Source organism: Micropterus dolomieu, linkage group LG08 (assembly GCF_021292245.1).
Source record: "Micropterus dolomieu isolate WLL.071019.BEF.003 ecotype Adirondacks linkage group LG08, ASM2129224v1, whole genome shotgun sequence".
Lineage (NCBI taxonomy): Eukaryota > Metazoa > Chordata > Actinopteri > Centrarchiformes > Centrarchidae > Micropterus > Micropterus dolomieu.
The window spans coordinates 6,180,348-6,203,728 of NC_060157.1; the positions used below are offsets into that span (position 1 = coordinate 6,180,348).

A 23,381-nucleotide genomic window follows, 5' to 3' on the forward strand; every position below is an offset into this window, starting at 1 on the left:
ACCTGTGAGGCCATGTCTACCAGTTGGGGGAGTCGAAGAATCTTGCCCATGTCACCTTTCAGGAAATCCAGTAAGCTACCTATTAGCAGAGACACATACTGCCGATTAGTTTGACACTGTTGAAGCTGTTTAGTTTTGTTTAGTGTTCATTACCTTGCGTGCTACTGCATGAAATCTTCTATCCTTTTATTTTTGTACATACATAATGACTTGTGTGATGTGAAAAGTGTGATAAGTCGACCATGCTGACCTTGTCCCATGTACTCTGTGACAATGTAGATCGGTTCCTCGGATACCACAGCATAGAGTTGAACTAGCTTTTCATGTCTCAGTTTCTTCATGACCTGAGCTTCTTGGAGGAATGCTTCAGGGGACATAGTGCCAGGCTTCAGAGTCTTTATTGCCACCCGTGTTGTACCGTTCCATGTTCCTGATAAAAGTCACATCAGTATTGATGTTACAACTCAATCAATAATCAGCTTCCAGCATTGTGTCATGTGAAACCAAATTAATAATACTGCCATAGACAGAACAATTACTATCCCAGTAATTTCCAACAAGTGGTAGCTGTACCACCAAGGGGTACTTCGACAGTTTCCACGTGTTACCACGTGTTGCAATTAAGAGTGTGTGAAAACTATTAAGCAGCGATGATAGGAGTTGAAACAGCAAAATGGTTGATAGAAGTAATAGATTAAAAAAGGTTAAAATAGTTATCTAATAGTAAAATTAATGGAGAAGTGGATAAGTTAGACAGCTAAAAGAAGTGAAATAGTTGGCTAAAAGCAATAGATAAACAGATGGCTAAGACTGTGGCTGAGGGGATAGAGCGGGTTGCCTGTTAATCGGCGGTTCAATCCCCGGCTCCTCCAGGCTGCATGTCGAAGTGTCCTTGGGCCTTGAACTACCCCTGGGGGCTGTTCCACCAATGTATGAATATGTGTGAATGTTAGTTTCTGTTTGAGCACTTAGGCTCATGGTGAATGCAGATGTAGTGTAAAAGCGCTTTGAGTGGTCGAAAAGACTAGAAAGGCGCTAAAAGGGTAAGTGGTTTAAATTTTAAGCTAAATGTAATTGCGAAATGGTTGAAATAGCTAAAAACAACAGATAAATGATTGAAACATCTTCTGTGGTAGATGTACAAATGCAAATGACCTAAACATTAACAGTATTTGGATTGTATGAAAATAATACAAGAAACAACATCCACTTTTATATCATTAATAGTTCAATAATATCCAGTTTATTATATGCTAATGAACATTTGGGGCATGACGGGTGGTGTGGTTGAAGTCATACTTGAGTTAAACTGACAGGGCTGTTATGCCAGAAAGGTTGACTGGCTTATAAAATGTACTTCCAATTACAGGCCTTTTCTTAAACAAGCTTACAGTGGTATTTATCAATCAAATCCCATATCAGACGACAACTGCCAGCTGTATAGCTGTTGTGGTAACCATTTTATTGATGCCAATTCACTTTGATCATTTGGCATACTGACCAGGACCAGGAAATACAGCATTTCCCCACTGAGCGGGGATAACTAATGCACTTTTGGGTAAAGATTTGCAAGAGTATGGAATATTACTTCTTTATGTACTGTGGTCTTCACACAGTTTGTTAATTTTCTACCTTAAGTGAGCGTTGAAACTTACTTTTTCTTTAAGCATCTTCAACCGAAAAACAGAAAGCCAGCAGAAGGACTTTCTGTTCACACTGCTTTGGGGATGGGAGATACACGGTTTGTCCAATATATATTGATCAAAGCACGGCTTACCCATCCAGACCTCTCCAAAGCAGCCCTGCCCAAGCTTGAGGTCAAGACGGAGGGACTCTCTCGGGATCTCCCAGGCATCCTTGGCCAAGCCCTGAGTCTGAGGCTTCAGTACAGGACAAATGTCTGTTAGACTGTTACACAGTCCATCAGCATGCTCTGGGGGACACAAGAAAGACAGGAAATGTGGTCCTGTTCCTGATCCAGGAATAATTTGAGTGTACAAGAAACAAAGGGGGTGTCTGGCTTAGTAAACAAATATGTTGATTTGAGAAAATAAGGGTGTTGTTACACTCTTAAAAACAAATACAAGCACTGCATTCGTAGTGAACCCACTGCGATAGTGATTGACAAGCTGCTGCAGGTTGCTGAACTGTGTGCGTGATGTGATATAGAAACCGCCGCTGTCCAGCTTCCTGATCTTGTAGTGCTTCACATTCAGCCCTTTCGTGTTGTCATAGTCCAATACAGACAGACAGTAGGCACCTGGAAAGAAGAAGAGCAAATCTGATAATGGAGATATGTACTACAATAATATCCAATTCTTATAATCTGGATGACAATGATTTATTTCTAATTTATCAGAAAATCTCAAACATTTAAGAGTAAATTTAAATGGGCAGACTTTTTTTTGCTAACATTACGCCACCAGAGGGCAGTGTAAATCAGGTGAAAAAACAGTCTGAATCACAGTGTGGCCCGAGGCGATGCCTCCCCCCTTCTTTGAATGTTTCAACTGTTTGATATGGCCCGTGGTTGTACAGTCCTCAGCCTCGGCTACACACTGGGCTACACACTGACCTAATTCTGTCGGGCTCACCCACCCTGTACCTCTCCACTGCTCCGACTCACTCATCTACTCGATTTCCCTCCATGCCACCGCACCGTGTCCTTTTCCACATTCTATGCACAGCATACATACATATCCAATAACAGGAAACAGCAGGAATTCTGTAATGTACATGTGTACACAAGTGTCACACACACACAGAGCCAGCTTGAACCCGCAGGGACTGTGTTGCTGCAGCAGTCGCAGCTGCAGCTGCCTAACAGAACTATCTGCAGAGTGAATCCCACAGGCATCACATCCAACCTTTTCCCATCTGCCTGCTTCGTCTCTCTTCTATACCCAGCCTGCCACAGAGTGAACAGCAGGGTGTCATGTCTTATTGCTAGAGAGAATTTGCTTTCTTCTTGTTGCTGCATTTTAGTAAGACGTGTCATAGAATTCAAACTGAGCTTCATGTTGAGATCTGAGCATTTTACAAGTTCATAAAAAGAGAACACAAAGAACCCTACAAAACACTACTACATTTGAAAACCCCCCACTGGTAATCAGTGGGATAAAAATAAACTTGCAGCAAGGAAGTGTTTCACACATTTTGTGGAGTGCTCTCTTGGTAGGATTGTTGATCAATACCATAGACTGAATAATCGGATCTACTTCCCAGGTCCAGAGAGTTCTCACCTTTACAAACTTACTTTCCCATACTCTGTGTTAAAGAAAAACTCTCCACTCTCCATTACCACTTCAAGGAAATGCCAAACGTCCTTAGAGCCCGTTTTAGCATAATTCTACTTTTATAGGGCTTGGTTTGGTTTGAAATGGTACTCTACAAGTGCAATACGATAGCTCAGATTCAGCACATCTGAGCAAACGCTTGATATTTGACAGTTTTTGATTCTTGATACTAAGAGCACATTTTGGTTGAGACGATAGACTACTGAGGTCCAGAGAGGAAGAGTTAATGATGAGTCTGCTTCTTTGTATAACGCTCTACAGGCTTACCTTTAGTGGTCTCACTCTCTCGCACCAGGAAAGTCCCTCTCCTGTTCTCTAAACTTAGTAGCAGCCTCTCAGAATCGCGGCGTGTGATTTTGCCAAAGTACCACCTGGTGAGGTCGAGAGAAAAAAAACATGGTACACGGGAGCAAGTTGGTGAGGGGAAGAAGATGTGTGTGGGTGGAAGAGAAGGAATGACGAAGCAGAGGGTGAGTTGTTGCTCTTGGCTTCAGAAAAGTTCAGTGAAACTCTGCATTCCAGATGCAATGCAATGCCTACAGTGCAACAGCTGCTTACCTGGACTCTAGAGTCAGTCTGAGATGACTAGAGGGGCAGGAGGCAAAAGTGAGAAATGGAGTCGTTATCGAAGATTAGTTTGTGTGGCATGATTGTATAAGCAAGAAGGTTAGTATGTAAAGATCAGCAGTGCATGTCGCCCAGGAGTAGAAAACAGTAAATGTATTACAGTCATTTAAAGGAATACTTTCTTATTTTGGGAAAAATGCTTATTTGCTCTCTTGCTGAGACTTAGATGAGAAGACTGACACTGCCGTCATGTCTATTCAATAAATATGCAACAGCCAGCAGTTGGTCGGCTTAGCTAAGCGAAAAACTTGAAACAGAGGGAAACAGCTAGCCTGGCTCTGTCCAAAAAATATCCGCCTTCTAGCGGATTATGAGGGGTTATTTGCAACATTATTTCTCAGCCAGGTGCAGTGACTTCCATGAGTTTTGTCGTCACTGTAACCAGCTGAGACACCAGGAAGTCACTGTGTCTGGCCGAGAAATAGTCCCACAAATAACGCACCCCTAAAACCACATATGACAATAGTCATTTTTACTCTTCAGTTTAAGTATGGATTAAAGAAATCAGATATTGTGTGTCACTAAGTGAGCGGTTTAGGTAGGAGGCGGCCAGTCTAGCCTTTTTTCCCCGTTTCCAGTCTCTATGGTAAGCTAAGTTAATTGGCTGCTGGCTGTAAACTAATATATTTACCAAGAGCAGTATCAATCTTCTCTTCTAATTGCCTGCGACAAAGCAAATAATCGTCAAACTCAAAAAGCTAGAAAATTCTTGAGAATCTGACATTTGAGTGTTAATACTTTCATGTGCTTGTTGAAAGACAGATACAGAGCAAAAAAAAGAGAGAGAGAAAAAAAAAAAAGGATTTACTCTTCTGCCTGGATGGAGTCGGATGGAGCCACATAATTGCTGGGGATATAACCACTCTCTCCCGTGGTCAGGGAGCGAGCCAGCCACCAGTCCCCCTCTCTGCACAGATGAAACGATAAGACACAGCTTAACCAAGGCGCAACACACATCCAAAACAGAAATAAAACAAGTCTTTCTGACTTTAGGGGCTGGTGTTTATCAAGTGTCTCAGAGTGTAAATAAATTCATGCTGATCATTTTATTTTCTGTAGCCACTCAAAAGCTTTTTAGTTCCCACAGTAATTGAGCTCTTAACTCCTGGAGAATCTAGATAAATTCAAGCTCGAGTATCACTACTGTTTAAAAACATATTTGTAAGTTATGTAATTATAAACAAACATGCATTCATGTGGGTATAACAACAGGGAGGAATGGTGCTTGTAGCCTATGGTACTCTTAATCAGGGCGTGAGCTGCTGTAGCTTTGCAGCACTAGATTCACTTAAAGAATCTAAAGTAAAATTATAGTTTGTTTACATCAATTGCCTCCATTTGACCTGAACTGACTGCAGTGCTGCAAGGCTTTGCACCAACTTCCCTTGACTACTGTACTGAGGGTTCATGGGGCATGGGTTATGTGGTTTGTACCGCTCTAGTGAAATGGTATTACAGTGCAAAAACACACAGGCTAACAGACAGCACATTGAAATACAATTTCAGAGAAGCTTCACAAACCTGCAGTTCACCTTCCTCCTATAAAAAATGTGATGGTTTGTAATGGAGAAATGGAAAAGAGAGGTGACAGGGAAATGGTGGGAAAGAAAGGGGTTACAGAAATACAGAGAGCATGTCAAGAGCGGTGGAAGAACAGCAGAGTAAACAACACAGACTCATAACAAGATCCATATAGTGCATTTGCCAAGGCTATAAATCTAAAATATTTATACTTTACATAACTTGGACATGAGGGAATCACGGTAAAAGGGGGGTTTAAGAGAAAAACATGCAGAGGGGACACTATTATCATGACACAAGCCTATCAGGTCACTGTGCATGGTTATATTATTTAACTAGACCAATCAGAAAGCTAAGATGAGTGTGACTGACACCTGATTTGACTGTGATAATGCGTTCTTAGAGATGGTTAATGGATTCTTGGTGTACTTGACCCAATAATGATGATGATCCAGGTCTCTTAAGGGGCCAGATGCAGCGATAATCCACTATTGTCCTCAGCTCCTGCCTTCTAGGTCAGCAGTTTGTTAGGGGGTAAGCAGCACTGGGGGTGCAGAACTACAAAATATGGTTCACTGCTCCTCTATGGAGTCATAGAGCAAGCCCTATTTTGGAAACAAGCAGGACCCCCCTGAAACAGGTTAGATTTGTACTGAGTAACTAGGTCTCACACTGCATCTACTTCTCAGGAAAAAGCAATAAAAACAGCCGTGTCGTTACTGAGGTGGACTGAGCAGTCTTTTGTGAATGAAGCAAAGATTTTCCAGAAATGTTTCAGTCAGCACAAAAATCAAGCTCTACTGAGAGAAGCCCGTTCCTATGGTTACGGGACATGTTCAGAGAGACGACAAGTGACACGCATTTCAGGGCGCAAAGCAACCAGTCAGACATCTGAGCAATAACTCAGACAGACAATCTGTATGTGCAGAAGTTAGTCTTTAGGGCTGGGCAATATGGACAAAAATGTTATCACGATAATAAATTTCATATCAGTTGATATCGATAATTATCATGATAAATGTTGAATCATTATTTCGTTCAACTTTGAAGACTGATTTTTGCTCCTAATTGAAAGTTGATTGAAGGTTGAAGAAACCAGATGGTTAACGGTGGTTTTAAACTAACTTTATGGTCAGAGCAAACACTTGATGCCAAATAGTGGATCATTTCACAAATCTGAGGTAGAACATTCAAAACTATTTGATGATGCTATCTGATATGCATGAGTAAAATTAAGTAAAAAATTCCTCAACAAAATAAATATCTGAATAGAAAAATTAAGCTGGTTCGTTTGTGATTCAAATTAATTAAAATCAAACATTTATTGAACATTTTTATATTGTTAAGGAAAATTATATCACGATAATTATCATTACTGTTTTATTGCCCAGCCCTAAATGACAGAGTATATGTGAATAAAAAATGTGTTCTTGACAATTCTCGAATTTACTTGTGTGTACAGGTTTATGAGTGGTTTTTTGGATTGATTGATTTTCCTTACGTGTTGTTGACTATTTGGAGACGTTCACCCTTCCTGAATGACAGATCTGAGGCTGTTCTAGACTCATAGTCATACAATGCCACGAAGGTCGTTACGCCGACTGTTAGGAGAGAAAATGTTATTAGCAAAGACATAATGTACATATTAGGGCACAGTAAACCAACGCACACAACAAACCACTAAATCTAAAGTCTTTGAGCTGAGGTTGTCACCTGCTTGTGTGATTCTGTTCGTAGAGGTGACACTATTATTGTCCACACCTCCAAACAGGGCCAGCTCTGCGTTATTGGAAGGATTGCCACTGAGACCTCCATCCAGAGTAGGGCTACGATTGGGTGTTAAGGATGGTTGATTGGAGTTGAGGTGAGCCCCTCCCCCAGAGCTGAGGTGGCCATCAAGGCTGCGGGTTCGCTGCCCTACATCCTTGGGCTTACTCTTGGATCCCCCCATGGCCTGTAGTGCATTCAAGGACAGATAAGAAAGAAATGTAATTCAAATTGCATTTCAAGGCACTGTAAAAGATAAATAACATAATAATTTTGCATCAAATAGACTTGGTTTCTTGACATAAGAAATTCTCATGTTATAGAATACATTCCCAGAAAAATCTCTCCAACTGCTACAAGATCAGATGCAGAAACCAGAGACGGAAAAGAGATCACGTCTCTAAACCCATTGAAACAGTGCCATGTAGACTGCATGAACCAAAACGTCCCCATGGACAGAGAAGCAGCTGCCACTCCTTGGTTTCAGCACAGACATGAGATCCACTTCACCCCATTGCCACCAGCAGAGCACATACACACAACAGAGATGTCGCACATGCCTGCTTGCACATGTGTCAGACACAGATGCACATACAGAGACATGCTACAGCATTTATTGGTATCATAGTCCTTCTTTTGGCTTTATTTAAACTGATCATTTAAAGAGGAGTTTATTTATTTAGTAAAGCTGGCTATCACCCAACAAACCCTATTCACTTTCACGCCAATTTAGTCGTTAAGGGGGAATTAAAACGTTCTCGTCATCTTTGTAGTAGTGTTTTTTTTAACACATCACAAAGTGATCATTATCACTTTATAAAGTTGCTGTGTTAAATGTATTGGCAAATGTTTGCCTAGCTTTTATTTTTTCATGTTGCTGATTGTTTAACAGTATCAGTGAAGTAGTTCCAGATATAGCAAATTAGTGATAGAATCAGTGTTGAACATGAGTGAGTTTTCAGTAATGGACAAAACTTTAGATACTCTATTAAGACCCAATGAGAACTGGCTAAAAGGTTAAGTTTTTAGTTTTGGATTGTTGTAATTTCCTCTGTGTCTCTTCATTTCAAAAGCTTCCCTGCCTACTCTGGCTCATGAAGTAGCTCTAATAGCAGCTTAGTGCTGGGAAATCATTACACTAAGCCAAAGATAATTTAGGGAGTCAAGCTCATGCTATCATGGATACATATAGCCATGGGGGGTCCGTTAGGAAATGCTAATTTAAACACTAAAGGTGGGGTGGCTTAGCAGCCCTTCTGATAAGCTGACGAGGGTCAGAGTGCATACTCAGCCTTCTGCTGACATCCCCTGTCTGACTGTTGCTATTTAAGAGCCCATGCATCTGTTTTCTCTCTCTGACACTGGAGTCAGTCAATACATGAGCCCATTCTCATTTACAAGCAAGAGTCTAATCCTAAACAAGGGACAAGCTATAATACACAGGCTAGCAGCCTCGCTCGCAGTCAGAGCGATGCATTGAGATATGGTGGAAAATGCGTGGCACAAGAGGGGCACAGTTTGCTAACACACACAAGGGAAATTAGTTTAGAAGTCACTGGTTCTTGTCAGTCATTCAGTTTAGGATATTCCTATGGCTGTACAGCTCATCCAGAGGAGCAGTGATGCAGCTCAGAAATAAATATTAAAAAGCAGCGGCAGCAGAAGAAACGAAAGGAAGATAGGACAGAGGAAGGGGAGGGGGACATAAAATGGGGGTTCATTTTTGGTTGGCATTATAATGGGCGAGATGGGGGAGAGGGGTCAATGCCCCCGGGGCACGTCTGCAGAAAGGGGGTTGCATCCTAGCAAGTGTAACAGTGCGTGCAGGTTAACACACACAGACACAAGAGAGCGGACACAAAGATGACGGATGGCTCAGGAAGCTGCTCTTTGTGTGATTTGTGTTCTCCCCGAGCAGACTGGTGTCATTGTTAATAAGCCATTGGAGGCACAGCGCAGCGGCACGGCAGAGAAGCTATCTCTCTCATCTCGAGCCCTCCCTATTCCACAAAGATGACGCTTTCACTTAAAAAGGATGTCAACTTAATGAGATAACTCCGATGGTGCTTAAATAACACATTATGTGGTCAGACCATTGTAAAATAATGGTGACTTATGTGGAAATACAGAATTTGCTTGTAGCACAGCAGCTCTGCATGTACCAAAGCATCTGAAAAAATGAAAAAGACCCATACACACTCATTGTTGAATAGAATTTGGTCCTTAAGCCAACAGTGTCGTAATACTCAAATACACACAAAAAAACACACTAAAAACTCCCGGAAAGGGAAGACTGAACCAAGCCAACATGAAACAGAGCATTAAGAGTCTCTGGCCTTTCTTCACATTCAGTTTCCAACAAAGCCATCTTTTGTCAGCTCACAGCAGGCGGCATAAACAAGACACAGAAGTGGCCTTAGATCCAAGCTTAGCTTAGCTCTACCAGCAAGCAGGAAATATGGAAATTAAGGAAGTCATAAAGCCAAACAATGTCATGTTTTGCAGGAATCATGGCTCTCTGTGTAACATCAGTAGCAAATGATAATGAAAGCCTGATTCTGGTTTAATAGGGCTGAGGTACTGTAACAAGAACCTACTGTCTGATGAAATTTCCTCTGGCAAGGCAGGGGGTGTGGCTGGCTGGGAGGGGGATTTGCTTAATTATGCATAAGATCTGGCAATGAATTCCAAATCCTTCAAGACTCCTGGGCTTTGGTAAATGGGAATAGCCTTTTAATATTGCTGCCGGGGTTGTTTTCCCTTTACAGGAGGCTGCATATCGCTGTTTTGCTTGCTTTTTAATTTCCTATGAAAAGAAAACAATTACAATCTTTGAACGGTATTCTCTCATTGAAATAAAATGAAAGGATATGGTCTCATTCACCCACTAAAATGCTTTACTCATGGAGTCTTTGTCAGGGCAGGATTATGACACTGGTCCATTTCCCCAAACAACACAGGCTTCGTAATAAAGCCTGCTGTGCTACGCTTTATTTAAAAAAATAAATAAATAAAAAATCTTTTCATCTTTTAGGAAGGATCAACTAGTCATGAACATCAAAACTGAACAAGCTTGCTTCAGATGTTCTGTATGTGGGCTTAATGAGAGATTTCCACCTACAAAGCTGAAGAAACTCAAAGTAATACTGAGGGAAACAGTGAAACTCTACTATGTGAAGTGGCAAGTCAGGACTTGAATGTTGCAATGACAGCTACAGTACAGTAGACCCCTGACTTCTATCTCACAGTTCTTGTTGCTATTGGCTTGTTGTCTAATACATGGATTGGGCATTTCTGTCTTCCTTCACTTAAAGACCAGAGTCTTTAATGGCTCAGGCGACAGGTTAAAGGTCACGATTAAGCATTTGCTGTAACGCTATAATTACAACAATGAAACCGTTGTATTAACATTTTGTCAAATTGTAGGAATAACACGTGTTCCTGCATAATGATAGTTCCTTCTTTTAGTCCCTGTTCACAAATGATGATGGATCTGAGGGCAAGCAACATGGGATTAGTCTAGAGCGCTCTGCATTTTTCTCTGACGCCACCCTCAGTAAGATAAAATACCTCCAGAAGAATGTGCAGCCATGAGTTTAAAAGGGAAAAAAATCCTTCTGTCTTGTTTAATAAATCATGACTGTATAATTATTAGGTTCTATCTGCTCTGTTACTTACATGACATGAAAAGTTATTAACATTTTGTATTGATTTATTATTACTTTTATGTATTAATGGCCATATAAAGTAAAAAAGGTCCTATCTCCCAAGTAAATTTTAGATTTATGAAGCCAATCAGTGCTCAGAATATAAAAAGGAGGACCAATCAAATCCCGCCTCTACTGTGTTGCCTCACTGCTCTGTGGTTAAAGAAGCTGACAAAATGGTGCCTGATAAGATGTTTTGAAATCTCAGAATTGATATTTTCAGAGACGTAGTGAATTATATTGATACATGTGCTGTGCCGAATATGCTGAGGGTCATTTTATATGATTTTCTAACTTTGCAAAAAGCAAATTTTTACCATTTGCTACTATGCTAGACTGCTACCTTGTTGAAGTTAAGGCAACTAATGTTAAATCTTGTTTATTAAAAGTAATGTTAGCTATTATTTGTAACTCAGAGTTACTGGGACTAGTTTAGAGATGAAAGCAATAAAGAAGATAGACCTGATCTGATGCTAACTCTACCAACTGGGTTTATGTCCATTTATAAGTCATGTACTTCAGCAGACAAACAGTGACGACAGGGATTACATTCCAGGTCAGACAATGACAGTGATGACCTGAGTCTGACTACTGAAAAGATTTGGGATCAAAAAAACAAACAAAACAAAGCTAGATGATATGATTTTGAAAGTGGCCACTGTGCAACGCCTGTCCTGTACATTATAAGAGAGGCAAATTAACATATAGTCTCCATAGTCGTCCTGCTCTACAAGTACTCTTAAGCAAACTGAGTGAAGAGGTGCCAGACTACAGGGAAATATCATCCTGTTCTTATTGGATTTTGCATAAGCTGACATCAAATGTTTAAAATGTTGTGTGTGTGTATTTATGGTCTGTTCGTGTGAGCTGGGGAGCATGAACTCGTGGATGGACAGGCTGTACTTGCACTTGACCGACTGATAACAACCTCATTCCAAAGTGGTTTGCAATTTGACAGTGGTACGGTAAAACTGCTGATGAAGCCCAGTCTTCTTATTTTTCAAGCATTTGACTCATTGGAGTGAAGAGAGAACTGTTGTAGTTCAGGAGACAGGAAGTATGTGTGTATCTAAAGGGAGTGTATGCAAGTGTGTGTGAGCGAGTGCATGTGATCCTACTGTCAGCCTGGTGGATGTATTCCTTCATCTCAGTGCTCTTTATGTAATTACCACAGGGGGAAAAGTGGGGAGGCTTTGGCTCCTGCGTCACTAGCCACAAATCGTAGCATAATCCAGCCCTGCTTGTTCCGTCCAGATTATCAACATCTATTCCCTAATCTTATTTGTGAATGCTGTGATGACATTCCATCTGGGGCCTGCAAACAACACGGGAGCAGAAATGAGAAGACAAGATAGGCCGGTCAAACCACTACTACTGCAGCTGCTAGCCCTCCAAGTGCTTGTCTTATCCTGTCTCAGCAAATCCATCTGCTATGAGAAAACAGCAAAAAATCTCCACTGAGTTTACACGCTAGCCACACAGTTTGATAAAGTAACTTAATATTTATTATGTGCCGTAACAGGTGGGCTGGTTCCTGGTTCTGTACAAACATTGGTTGTGCTTGAATGTCATTTTGTTTCTTTTTTCCTTCAACAAACATGAAAAGAGGAAATGGCTGCTTGGATGTCTTTGCGTACACCCGCCCAGGTTTCGGTAACTGACTAGTATCCATACACACATACCATCTACTTACCCATTAGGTTGATCATTACAAAGCGCTAAGATTAAGTAATACAACAGAGACCATGTCATAAAGCTGCTGGCATTTCACCTCTTTTGTATTGTTAAGCACACACTGAATCAAACTGGGAACCACTATGAAGCCAGAAAGCTCCTCCGTGTTTGGAGGTCTGAAGGTAAACACACGCCCCCGATGGCAGGACACTGCTGAGTCCTGGATAAAGTGTGTGTACCAATCCCCCCTTGTGCTCCTGTCACAGACAGATACAGGGATGGGAAGGTGGAAGTCAATATTTACCACTCCACACACACACACACACACACAGGCCGTTGCCATGGAGGCGATTCCAAGCATTCCATAAACCAACAAACTGCACAGATGTAGGATAGTTGCACACAGACTTTCTGGGCCAAAACCCTCAGAGCTCACTGCATGCCTATCTGATGAAGAAAAAGGCAAGATTAGCGGAGGCTCAGACTCTCTAAATTATGTGGGATGTCTGTTACTTCCTGAAAGCATTTGGGAGAGAAACAGCAAGGCTGGGGTGGGGGGTTAGACAGAGAGAGAAAGTGACACAGAGAAAGCGAGAGAAGGTGAGATCTCCTGAGGAAAGTCTTTCCATTGGGATGTTTTCAGTTATACCACAGGAAGATTCCCATAAAAACGTCATGTTTACCGTTTTCCCAGCCTCTCAGGAGCCTGCAGTGCTTTGGCTTCTATAATAGGATCAGAGGCGGTGGGCCCTTATCCCTTTCACTGTGTGCTTGTGTGTGTGTGCAATTCTCACCACTGGTATTTTTGTTGAAAAAGTGACCTATGTGGGTTCAGATCACCTTCCGTTTGCCAAACGGCTACGGCTAAAGCGACCTTAAAATCACATGACATCTCTGGGCTCGTAGAGCTGAGCAGCTGGCCGCTCTATCTTAAACCCCGTGCTTACAGAGGAATTTTTTTGTCCACTTACTAACAGCAAACACTGCTGGCACCAACTGAAGGTTCATGGATTTTCTGTTATCCCCTGTTTCTAATCTGAGTATGACATACATGAAATTATTTTGGGATTGAGGCTCAGTAAGAAAATATCTGGGCCATTTTAGATGAGGTGATGTCTTGGCTTTTGCAAAAGGAAGGAGTGAGGGGAAAGATCTACTGAAACATGTCATGTGTTAAAGGAATAGTTTAGCATTCTGGGAAATGCGGTTGCCCGTTAATTGGAAGGTTGGCGGTTCAATCCCCGGCTCCTCCAGGCTGCATGTCGAAGTGTCCTTGGGCAAGATACTGAAGAACAGCTGTTCCACCAGTGTATGAATGTGTGTGAAAGTTAGTTTCTGTTTGAGCACTTAGGTGTTTGAATGCAGGTGTGGTGTAAAAGCGCTTTGAGTGATCAAAAAGACTAGAAAGGTGCTATACAAATACGGGAGCATTTACATTCACTTTCTTGACGCAAGGTTAGATGAGAGGATCGATACCCCCTTCATGTCTGTACGCTAAATATGAAGCTAGAGGCGATTAGTTAGCTTAGCCAGCACCTATAAAACACATTTACATTATTGTTTAATTCTTAAAATAAACAAAGTTGTGGTTGCGGTGACTTTGACAAACCTTCGTTTTTATACTTTTAACTATATAAATGTTTATTTGTGAGCTAGAGGTATTTCCCGCCATTTCTAGTCTCTTCTAAGCTAATAAACGAACAGATTGTGATATAAGTCTCAATTAACTCTCAACAAGAGACTGAAGAAGCATTTCCCAAAATGCTGAACCATTTCTTTCACAGAACAGGAAGAGACATGGACTCTACCGAGGCCTTTTCCCCCTGATTTTAATTAATCTCCACTAATCTCCTTCTTCTTTTTATCTTCCTCCTTCTTATTCAGCTCATCTGGAACCAGCTCCACCCACTCCATCCCCTGTATTATGTAAAAACGCACACTACACCACTTGAGCCACTTTGATTGCTAAAGGAAAAGCAATCACATCATATCATGCAAAACTTAGACCACTCCAGTCAGATGACACCTATCTGTCTTACAGTACGGAATCTGTAATTGGTGAGTTTACACACACTGTGGTTGTCTGTGTCCTCATTACACAATCATTTTTGATGCAATGACGTAATAAAAGTGTACCAGTCAGTTGTGTCCTGCTTTGAAACCTTCACCTCTGAGATCCTTGAAACCCCTGTCGCCATGTCACTTTCGAATGCTGCCCTCCTGGCGTAGAATTAGAAACTGTGCCTCCCTACATGTACAAAAAGTCACCCAATTTAACGGAGACCTTCAACTAACCACGCTAGACTGGGTGTGACGGGCATGGCTTAGATGACACAGACAGAAGACATTATTGTAATTTTCTCCGCTTAGCTCATCAGGTCTTTTGCAAAACAGCAAATATCTTCCAGCACATCTTACACAATTTTTTTTTTTTTTTTTTTACAGTTTCATGTTTATAGGGAGGAGAAAGAATCATGTCAAATGGAACAAACTGTGAGTTCATGTTAGAACACATGCCCTGTTTTATGGCCCAAGGTCTCTCAGGTATTCCCTTGTTACTGAATACAGACGCACGTTCAACCCCAGCAGCAGCAGCCATTTCTCCTCATGAAGTATGAACTATAAGATCTGAGGCATCTGTTACATGCACAGTACCGTGAGTGCTGTGAATGGATCCGCGGGAGTTCATTGTATTGTGTTGACAGTGTGCAAAGTTACGCATTTGTGTTCCTCTGTGGTGTATTAAATACCAAGAATAGACATATTACACATAGTTTCCCTGTGTAATGATATTGATATTCTCCTTCTTCTAACAAACATCCAGGTTGTGTTGCTTGCGGGCTTTTCTCCGACATCAGCCTAATACCCTTTTTACCCGCTCTGCTCCCTGCCCTCATCAAAATATGGTCAATATGTGAACTGAGACTCATAAGCTGTGGTTATGTTTTCAAACAAGAAGCGGAGAGGAGAGAGAGGGAGTGAGATGAGGGGAAGAAAAAGATAATCCTCAAGGGCTTTGGCTCCCCTCCCCCCTTCTCACTCCTTCACACTCGGTCTTGCACTCTTTCCCCCTAATTTTTCCCAATCCTTTCAGGAGACTTCCAGAGGAAAATGGTGGTTTCAATACCTCTGATGTGTCAGCCAAAAGTCACGTGAGGAGGAAAGAGGTGGGGAAACATTTAGAGACAACAGAAAATGGAAGGGTCCAAAAAGGAAATGCAAACTCTTTAACTGGTAATGCCACATGACAAAGATACGAGAGATGTCACATCAAAATGCACTTCAGATCTTCTGCAGTATCATATGGGCTTATGTTTTAACGCTTCAGAGTAGTATGTCACCTACAGTGAACACAAGCTGTGTGATAGAAAAACCCCCTAAATTCACCCCCTTTCACATTTCAAAGAGGCAGAGCCAGGTGTGCATGTGCGTGTGCGCGCATTGTGGCATTCCCAGGTTTGTGGCGGCAGCGCAACTGAGCCCAGTCATGCTTGAGGAATGTAGAGCGGAGGAACAGGCGAGTTTCAACTCCTCTCCTGCTCCCACAGCCCAGAGCAGGAATGTGTGGGGAGCAGGTAGAGACACCGTCCGTCAAGGATGTTCAAATGCCCAGGCTGCCCCGAGCCACACATACCACCCATCCCAACACATTCCCTTCATTGTTCGTCAGGGAAAAGAAAGGCAACATAGAGGAGCCGCGTTGTACAAGAACAAGAATGCAAGTCAGGGTCTCTATACACACTGTGGTTGTTCTGTCATGAAAAAGCTCTGGACCCTGCTGGGATGTCATGCTGTGGCTGATCATCAGCAGAGTCTAGCATTTCTGTGACTCCAAGAACATCTCTATTATTATTATTATTATTATTATTATTATTATTATTATATAAAATGACATAGGTTGTCTTGACTGACAAAATAGAATATTCAAGTGGGGGGGGGGGGGGGAAGGATTGTACAAAACCTACAAGACATTTTAAGAGTAGGGGAACAGCACAACCTCTGTGCTTATGTGCAGATGCAGAAGTATAAATAAAGCATGCTGTACCAACATTTCTAAAGCTTCTTTGGCTGAATTCAAACCGAAAACAAGACACAAAAGATCCCAGCCTTGCTTCCTTGGAGATAAACAAATAAGAGCCGTGTAAAAAAAAAAAATTTGAAACACCCACCAGCGTTTGCCATTAAAATGTGCCCATGTCACGCTTCATCATCAAAACATAACTGCTCCCAGCCATGACATTTCCATAACAGATTGGAGGGCGAGACCCCCCAACTGGAGTAATTTCCTCCATCTCTTTTAAACCACCCCTTTGTTCAGCCAGCCCTGATTTCAATATTCAAATGCAACTCGGCGGAGCGGTGAGCGAGACGCTGACTGCGGGGCAATCAGTAGAGAGCAGCAAATTGGTGGAGCGGTTGGAGGGTGGGTTCACTAAACTGCCTCTGCTGAGAAAAAGGAAGAAGAACTTTATCTCATCTAGACTCACATCAGTACAGATAGGGGTGACACCAGAAGTCAGGGCCAAGGGAAAACAGATCCTGTACTTCCTACAACCTCAGTAGGAAGTGGCTGCCAAAGGTCACTGGTACAGGTTTGCAATCTAGTAGCAATAAATCCTCATTTAATAGAGCCTTCAAATACCAAAATGTGATATATTATGATCAAGAATACTGGAATAAAACAGCTTTTCAATTTACGTGTCAAGAATTAAAATGTTGTTGTTTGCTTGTTTCACCTATGTCTATTGATTAACAGCTAAAAATTCAAGTAGAGCATATTTTGAACACCAATAGGTGCAGAATTTTTGCCAAAAAGGGAATGAGCTGTAAAGCCACAATTTTAAAGTGAGAATTCACAGCACTTGGCGAAGTAATCACTGAGTCACTAGTATTATTTAGCAACCTCCTACAGACATATTAAGGTATTTCTGTGATATGAGACAGTAAAAACATTATTGCATCTTTAAAATTGATTCAAAACCATGAATCTCAACTACTAAGATACATAAAGCATGTAAGGCTGCAACGATTAATTTCATTACAAATTATTTTGCCAATTGAATGAAACATCAGAAAATAGTGAAGTGCCTCACTTATGTGTTTTCAATTTGCTTGTTTTGTCCAACCCACAGTCTGAAACCCACAGATATTCACTTTACTATCACATAAGACAGAGAAAAGATGCAGATCCTCTAACTAGGTATTGTTTGACACTTTTGCTTAAAAAAGACACATAGTTGGTAATTCATTTTAGAAATCAAACAAACAATTGTTTTTAATCAAGTTATTTGTGTAGTCACACAGCCATGGTAAGTAATAACTTAATAATAATTCAGGCAATTCTGTTTTTCAGTGCGTCAAATCATATTGGATACAAACATAATTTAATGTATTTTGATTTGGAAATCCCACACAAATATGTTCCTGTTATCTGGTTTTGGTCAGATTATAAAATCTGGCAGAGGTCGAGTCTGACAGGGTCGATCATCTCTGCGAGTACACGATCTGCATAAAAACTCCCATGTCAACATATACTGCAGTGATTCTCAGAGGACGGGGAGCCTCACGTTTTAAGAGGGGGGAGAGCAGCATGTGCTCTTCCCAGCATCTTCTCATCCTGACCAGGCTCGCACAGCTGCGCTTACACAAAGCCACACATAGTGGCATCTTTCTAAATGCCAAAGACTCTTTTCCTGTCACAAGAAATGCCGAGCGCTGGGAATGAGGGTGTGAGAGTGATCGCTTTTCCACAGAGGCAACAGTGGGTGGATTGAGTGGAGATGCGTGGCCTGTGTCACCCTGGCCCGTTCCCAGAGCAGAGGGACAGGAAGTGGCCAGGGATCCTGGGAGGATACAAGCCCTCCTCTGTTTGTCTGTATCAAACCACTATCAGATACTTCATTCAAATGGCCAGCAAGCACAGGCTCCTCTGACAGAGAGCTTGGAGGGATTTGTCAGAGCGCTTCACTTCTGCATCCTTATCATTCAACTTCTTCTACTGGGCGCTTTCGACTGGCTTTGTGGCTTCATGTTTGAGCAGTAATATATATATATATATATATATATATATATATATATATATATATATATATATCTATATCTATCTTATTGTTCTCCTATGGTCCCGAATTCAGGCAGTAATACAAAACAGCGTGGGCTTAAAAGTAGGCTTAGCATGGAAGTAAAACACAAAACCTTTAGGTTAATGGCTGGCAAAGTGTACACTGTAAAGAAGAGAACAATGACTGACACAAAACTAGGCCACTGACACATAAAGCCTAAACAGAGAGAGGGAGGGAGAGACAGATAAAGCCTGACAGGATGGGAGAGATGTGAGACAGGGAGAAAGTGTGAGAGAACAGGTGGCACCGGCATTCCCATGCTCATCCGTATGCCCTTGAAAGTAGCAGGGCACCAATTAGCACCAAATCTGGGCCAGGGCGACAGAAGTTTAGTATCTGCCACATGAAAAATTCAAAACTCTTGTCAGCTGGAAGCCATCACAAATCTCATGCCCCCCTTTGGTGTATACAATCTCTTCCTCTTCGGAGTCTATCGTACATCTTATTGGCACACTGAAGAAGGGTTGGTGCTGGCATTAGACAAGTGTTTTGTTTGTTAAGTACTCCAAAGCCAATGGGAATAGCGTGTTGTTTCAACAAAGATGAGGCTCACTACTACCACTACTACTAGAGCCAGAGTTTACAGCCATCCTCCGTCCTGCAATTTGCGAGCCCTCTGGCCAATAAGCTAGTTCCTCTTTACAGTATCACAAACAATTACAATATGTCCTCAGCGCTCAGTGCCAATTAATCCTCCACTGACCTAAAGGAAAGTGGGGCACTCACTAGATCAAATGATGAACTCAGCAAACTGCCAGCTACAGAGAGTCTGTTCAATGAAACTGCTCAGTTTGCGTCAGTGCAGTTAAATGCAGAGTCAAATATACACATCGCTATCAAAATGCTTGGCTAGGATGCTTGAAACAGTCTCTCTGTAGACCACCCATAAATGGTCCCCTTTCCTCTTTATGAATAGGTGTAAAAAGGCAATTCTGAAAGTGGAAGCAACTTGTCTTAAAGCCGCAAATTCTCCATGGCCGGATAGCTGCGGAAACAAGCAGTTCATTGATGCCAGGCCCAGTGTATCACCCTGACAGACAGACCACTCCAGTATAAGGGGGTACAAAGGGGCCAGTCCACAGCCACGTTGCCAATTAGCAGGAATTTCGGCTTCAAGAGCCACTTTCCACCAATCTCATTGGAGCTGACAAACATCTATGGCTTTCACTGGAGGGCATTCATGAGATTCCAAGGAGCATTAGGTACCCTCTGTGGAGCCTGAAATCTGGCAGTTAGAAAGTACAATGAACCATCTCGTACCACTTTGAGAAACACTTCTCACTCACTGGTTGGCTGCCTTGCCCAGTGCTGAATGCATGTTAATCGTCTGGTGAGACTGGCAACATTTTGTCTTTACAGTAGATTTTTTATCACATCCCTGTTTATCCCTTTGTGACCATGTTAGATGTCTGAATTGAGCAAAATGTACTATAAAAACAAACATCAAGCAAAAGTGGGCATAATGCGTCCCCCTGCCCTTGGGTGTTTATACACAACAAGGCTTCATCCCCAGCATCAGTTTGCACGTCATTGGCCTAATACAAAATTTAAGGATATTGAATCCATGGGATATATAATATGTTTTTGCCTGCCTGCTGCCAAACATCCTAATTCCTTCAGGAAAATAGAAAAAAAAACACAAGCAAAATCTGTGGAGGATTAGTCTAATGCACTACTGATAATCAAATATAATAGCAATTTTATTGACATTAAAAAAATATTGATGCCCACATGTATAAAGGAGAAATGTTTCAGATTTTAGAAAGGATTACAGAGACAGAAAAAGCAAGCTGGGATTCATACACAATATTTAGGTTTTAGTCAGATCAAAAAGCTGTGACAACACACTGCAATAGTGGTACAGAAGGTTCAAGTGTGTGTGTGTGTCTCAAGATCATAAGGGCTGTAAAAACAGCAAATGTGTCATACGGTGCCATCTTGCGCAAACTGGTGTCTGAGAACAAATCTGGTCTAGACGCTAAACCAGGTTTAATTTTCTAGATTGATGACAACAGACTAAGTTAGTAGATCTATGTGGTGATCCTGGATCAGCAGTAAGGCTTGGAGACGAATGTGGACAGTATATACAGGCCTATGAATGCTCACGATGTTAGGACAAACAATGTGGAAGGATATGGCCTGTATCTATAAGTTCAAAGACATGGTTTACCTCAAAAATTACAGACTATACAGTTACTTTGATGTCTATGCATATGTACTCTTTTCTATTATTAGTTACCACCACATTAGAGTCAATATTTGGGCCTTTGAGTCATGTTGAGTGGGAGAGACTAATCCTAAGCATATGACAGCCATGTCTTTAAAGTGTGTGGGATCCTGGGGAAAGAAAAGCTGTGGCATTCTAAGTGAACGAGCAAAAGCAAATTATTTAAAGCAAGTCATGTTTAAAAGACAGTTTTAATCTGTCATGATCTTCTTACTCACTCATAAAACAGCACAAGCAGGCTACCCCATAAAAACGCTCACTACAGAGCAACTAGAGCTTCCAGGTTTCAGTTTGTCTTGTGAGGGCTTCCACCCAGGGAGCCATTTCTCTTAAAACTGAGGATATACACAGGGCAAAGTGCTTTGTGATTAAGCTCGCTATGTTCCCTGTACAGTACAGTAGCCTCAATCTACTGCGTGAGTCTAAAAATGAGGGTAAAGTGAGGTTTATGTCCATCGATATCCATCTCCAAACAACATAATCATTTGCTGCACTGAGATCAAACCCCTCATTCATTTTTAATTAACCCTTGTCTGTCTGCCTGGTACTGCTGAAGTCACTCGCACTACAAAAACAAGTTTAGGCGACTTACCCTGACACGCAGACTACCAGAGATTTGGCGTCGTCGCTGCTCTACTGCCGATCAGACAGGCGGGTTTCACATCAAAGCATTAATAAACTGATTCGAGAGACCAAATGCTCACAGATCCTAAAATCGGGGCTTGGAGAGGCGGCGGAGGCGGCAGCAGAGACAGTCGGTGCCAAAACGAGCGACAGACAGACGATGAGGGATCCCATTCAACTGAAGCGGCGGCCCGGTGAGGTCATGACGGGGAATCCGAAACTAGGAAAACATATTGCATTCTCATATAGGCCAACTGGATTAAAGTAGAAAGACCCAGTTTGCCTATCACACATGTAAATGTTGCATTACGCTTGGCAATAACCGACAGTCAGCTTCTGTACAGGAACACCAAATCATGACCAAAACACTGGGATGTTATCGGATGTAATATTAGAGACGGGGGTGGGAGGAGACTCAAACACATAAGTCAAGCACTGATTGGTGGGATTCTTTTATGCACAATTGAGCCCTGATTTAGTTGAATGGCGTTTCATAGCTCCTCGCCTGAGGATTCAGATCAAAACGTGGCTCAACGTAAACTTATTTACCGTGGTGGAATCACTAAGATCTTTCAAGTCAAAGTCCTGCCTTCAAAATGAGTACAAAATTAAAAGTTTGTACTCATGACGCAGAATGGCCCATATCAGAATAATATTTTTACAACTATATTACTGGATTTCAGTCAGTGGTGCATTAATGTGTGTGCTTCACTAATGTTGCCGCTGGTAAAGGTGGAGCTGTTTTTAACTAGGCTGCTTTACTGCCAGGTAGCTAATACTACATCATAATATGTTAGCTTATTTATATTTTGTATTAGTAATTGGAGTCTGCAAAGTATAGGCTAACTAATGTAGCATACAATTTTACTTCAGTACGCTAAGAGTTGCCTACTTAGTTAAATTCCACCACTGGTTATTTAGTTCTAGGCTACTGTAGGCAATGATTTTATTTATGCCAGATGTTACATTTATGTTATGTTACAAATGTTCACACATCATACCTTGGTTCTGAATTTAAAGATATTCTTTGATTCTTCAAAAGATCAAAAGTGTTGACTTCAGATCTGAGCCATCTGCTGTCCACAATGTGGATCAACAGAAGGGCTTAAATGAAATGAAACAGGTGTGTTAGCTAAGACAAGCCTCACTATATTTGAACTAGAATGCGAGACAGTTCAAAATCAACAGATTTAAAATTATTTTGGGCTTCCATTCCCCCTTGGTGATACAATGCTGCCACCTACTGTTCAAATGAGGTACATTGGGTTGCAGCACTCGGGACCATCAACACTTCAGCCAACATTAGTTTTTGCATAACTCTCAGGACTCATAGCAACATCATAGTACTGCATAGTAGAAAGTATTGTATAAGCCTACTGTTCTTTGCAGTATTGCGTTTCTTCTTACATAGAATTTGTGTACCCGTATAAGCACTGCAGGTTGGTGCTGTGTAGTATTGTGTACTGTTTGTTGCTGTCAGTGGTTGTAGAAGTGTTCGGATCTTTGACTTGCATTCAGAATTTACTTAAGGAAAAGTGCAGAAGTATTAGGAATAAAATGTACTTAAAGTATGAAAAGTAAAAGTACTCATGTGGCAGCAGAATGGACTTTCTGAATTGATATATTACACATTGTGTTACCAAAGAATACTAACATTGTGGCTGGTGGAGGTGGAGCAAGGCACCTCTGCCTTTAGTATGTGGGTGGGTGGGTGGGTTTTTTTGGATGGATGCATTTCAATTTGTATTTCATTGCCCTGAATGTACAATGATTTCAGAAATAATCTGTTTGAAGAAATTCAGTTGAACAATCCATG

General features: G+C 41.5%; 1 protein-coding gene across 1 annotated transcript in view; it reads right to left on the reverse strand.

Annotated features, from left to right (window-relative positions):
- The window catches only part of src (v-src avian sarcoma (Schmidt-Ruppin A-2) viral oncogene homolog), a 22,432-nt gene extending 482 nt beyond the window's left edge, over positions 1–21,950 (reverse strand). Inside the window, exons 1-9 of the mRNA XM_046055495.1 lie at positions 21,534–21,950; positions 7,158–7,398; positions 6,946–7,045; positions 4,732–4,830; positions 3,564–3,667; positions 2,111–2,260; positions 1,778–1,933; positions 251–430; positions 3–79 (exon numbers count right to left, since the gene is read on the reverse strand). Of these exons, the coding sequence (XP_045911451.1) occupies positions 3–79; positions 251–430; positions 1,778–1,933; positions 2,111–2,260; positions 3,564–3,667; positions 4,732–4,830; positions 6,946–7,045; positions 7,158–7,395 (1,104 nt within the window). The 5' untranslated portion in view covers positions 7,396–7,398; positions 21,534–21,950. The remainder of the gene's footprint in view (positions 1–2; positions 80–250; positions 431–1,777; positions 1,934–2,110; positions 2,261–3,563; positions 3,668–4,731; positions 4,831–6,945; positions 7,046–7,157; positions 7,399–21,533) is intronic.
- Positions 21,951–23,381: the final 1,431 nt, after the last annotated feature.